This window comes from Protomyctophum parallelum (assembly GCF_964188405.1).
Source record: "Protomyctophum parallelum genome assembly, chromosome: 14".
NCBI classification, from domain to species: domain Eukaryota; kingdom Metazoa; phylum Chordata; class Actinopteri; order Myctophiformes; family Myctophidae; genus Protomyctophum; species Protomyctophum parallelum.
Genome location: NC_139709.1, coordinates 35,598,087 through 35,600,041, shown reverse-complemented (window position 1 = coordinate 35,600,041; position 1,955 = coordinate 35,598,087). Strand labels below are relative to the sequence as shown.

The 1,955-nt window shown below is 49.9% G+C and overlaps 1 protein-coding gene across 1 annotated transcript; it reads left to right on the top strand.

Moving 5' to 3' along the window:
- On the top strand, positions 1-1,317 carry LOC310871282 (protein arginine N-methyltransferase 1-like; the record flags this gene model as incomplete). The annotated part of the gene is made up of 1 exon (XM_083782767.1): positions 1-1,317. One exon carries the CDS (start codon positions 1-3, stop codon positions 1,315-1,317), a length of 1,317 nt encoding a protein of 438 aa, XP_083638893.1.
- Between the last annotated feature and the right edge of the window lie 638 nt (positions 1,318-1,955).

Below are 1,955 nucleotides of genomic sequence, written 5' to 3'. Positions count from 1 at the left end.
ATGTTGGCTGATGTGGTGGACAGCCTGAGGAAGAAAGGACCCCAAGCTGTTCCTCCCGATGCTGGACCTGGAGAGGTGGCCTGCGATGTCTGCACCAGTAAAAAACGAAAACCTGTGAAGACTTGTCTTCACTGTCTGGTCTCTTACTGCGACACTCACCTCCAGCCTCACTATAAATGTCCTGCCTCTAAGATGACACACAAGCCAGCACACATACAGCTCACACAGCGGACTGAAATGGCGGAGACAACACTCTTATGCCCGTTGACTCTGCCATTTCGGTCTGGCGCGCGTGAGGTTTCTCACGGGGGGAACTCGGTCGTGCCTGCTGCTGAGGACATGACATCAAAGGACTATTACTTTGATTCCTACGCTCACTTTGGCATCCATGAGGAGATGCTGAAGGACGAGGTGCGCACCTTGACCTACCGCAACGCCATGTTCCACAACAAGCACCTGTTCAAGGACAAAGTGGTGCTGGACGTGGGCAGCGGCACAGGCATCCTCTGCATGTTTGCCGCCAAGGCCGGTGCCAAGAAGGTCATAGGAGTCGAGTGCAGCAGCATCTCCGACTACGCCGTGAGGATCGTCAAGGCCAACCAGCTGGACGATGTCGTGACGATCATCAAGGGCAAGGTGGAGGAGGTGGACCTGCCGGTGGAGAGTGTCGATGTCATCATCTCGGAGTGGATGGGCTACTGCCTCTTCTACGAGTCCATGCTCAACACCGTCATCTACGCCCGTGACAAGTGGCTGAAGCCGGGCGGCCTGATTTTCCCCGACAGGGCTACACTCTACATCACGGCCATCGAGGACAGACAGTACAAGGACTACAAATTCAACTGGTGGGAGAACGTGTACGGCTTCGACATGTCCTGCATCAAGGAGGTGGCCATCAAGGAGCCCCTGGTGGACATGGTGGACCCCAAACAGCTGGTCAGCAGCGCATGTCTCATCAAGGAGGTGGACATTTATGCTGTGACAATCGACGACCTGTCCTTCACCGCGCCATTTTGCTTGCAGGTGAAGAGGAGCGACTACATTCACGCCCTGGTCACGTACTTCAACATGGAGTTCACGCTCTGCCACAAGAGAACAGGCTTCTCCACCGGTCCCGAATCTCCCTACACCCACTGGAAGCAGACGGTCTTCTACCTAGATGACTACCTGCCGGTCAGGACTGGGGAGGAGATCTTTGGCACCTTCAATATGAAACCAAACGTCAATAACAACAGGGACTTGGACTTCACCATAGACATCGACTTCAAGGGCCGGCTTTGTGAGGTGTCCAAGACCTCCGAATACAGGATGCGCTAGTAGAACAGTGTTTCACAACCCTCTGAATTTCAAGCAACCCCTGTTTGATTTGCATTAGGCCATGGATCCCGTATTTCTTTTCATCTCTTGTATCACAATGCACAATCCACAGTGTATAAACACAACCAGCCTCTGTTTCACAGAAACTTCACAATAAAGGTTGCAGAAAAGCTGGGTCCATTTGGTATACTCTCAACTCCTCGCCTTACCCCTTATGCTCAAACTTATTTTTTTTACTCTAAAGATCTACTCTCAAGTCTCAACTCACAACTTGTCAAACAGCTATTTTAATTATTTTAGGTTGAGGAACAAGGATCCATTTGGAGCCCTGGTGCCGGTCCTTGAACATGACATTGAACCCTGTTTCCCAGTGGTGGACAATTGTGTGATTCAGACTTTATTCTTTCAATTTTTTAACAATGGGTTGCATTATAAGTTGCTATCTTTCCAGGAATAGAAAGTTTGCCGTTTCTATTAGCTTGGATTCTCCATCGATAGTGTCACTGGTAGGGTTTCTGAACTGTCCACAGACAAAAGTAGACAAAAATTGTACCATATTATGAGCATTAGTGAAGACCAATTATATGACGATTGGTTGACAATAAGTGACACTCCTCTGACCCCCATTGGCCTGTACG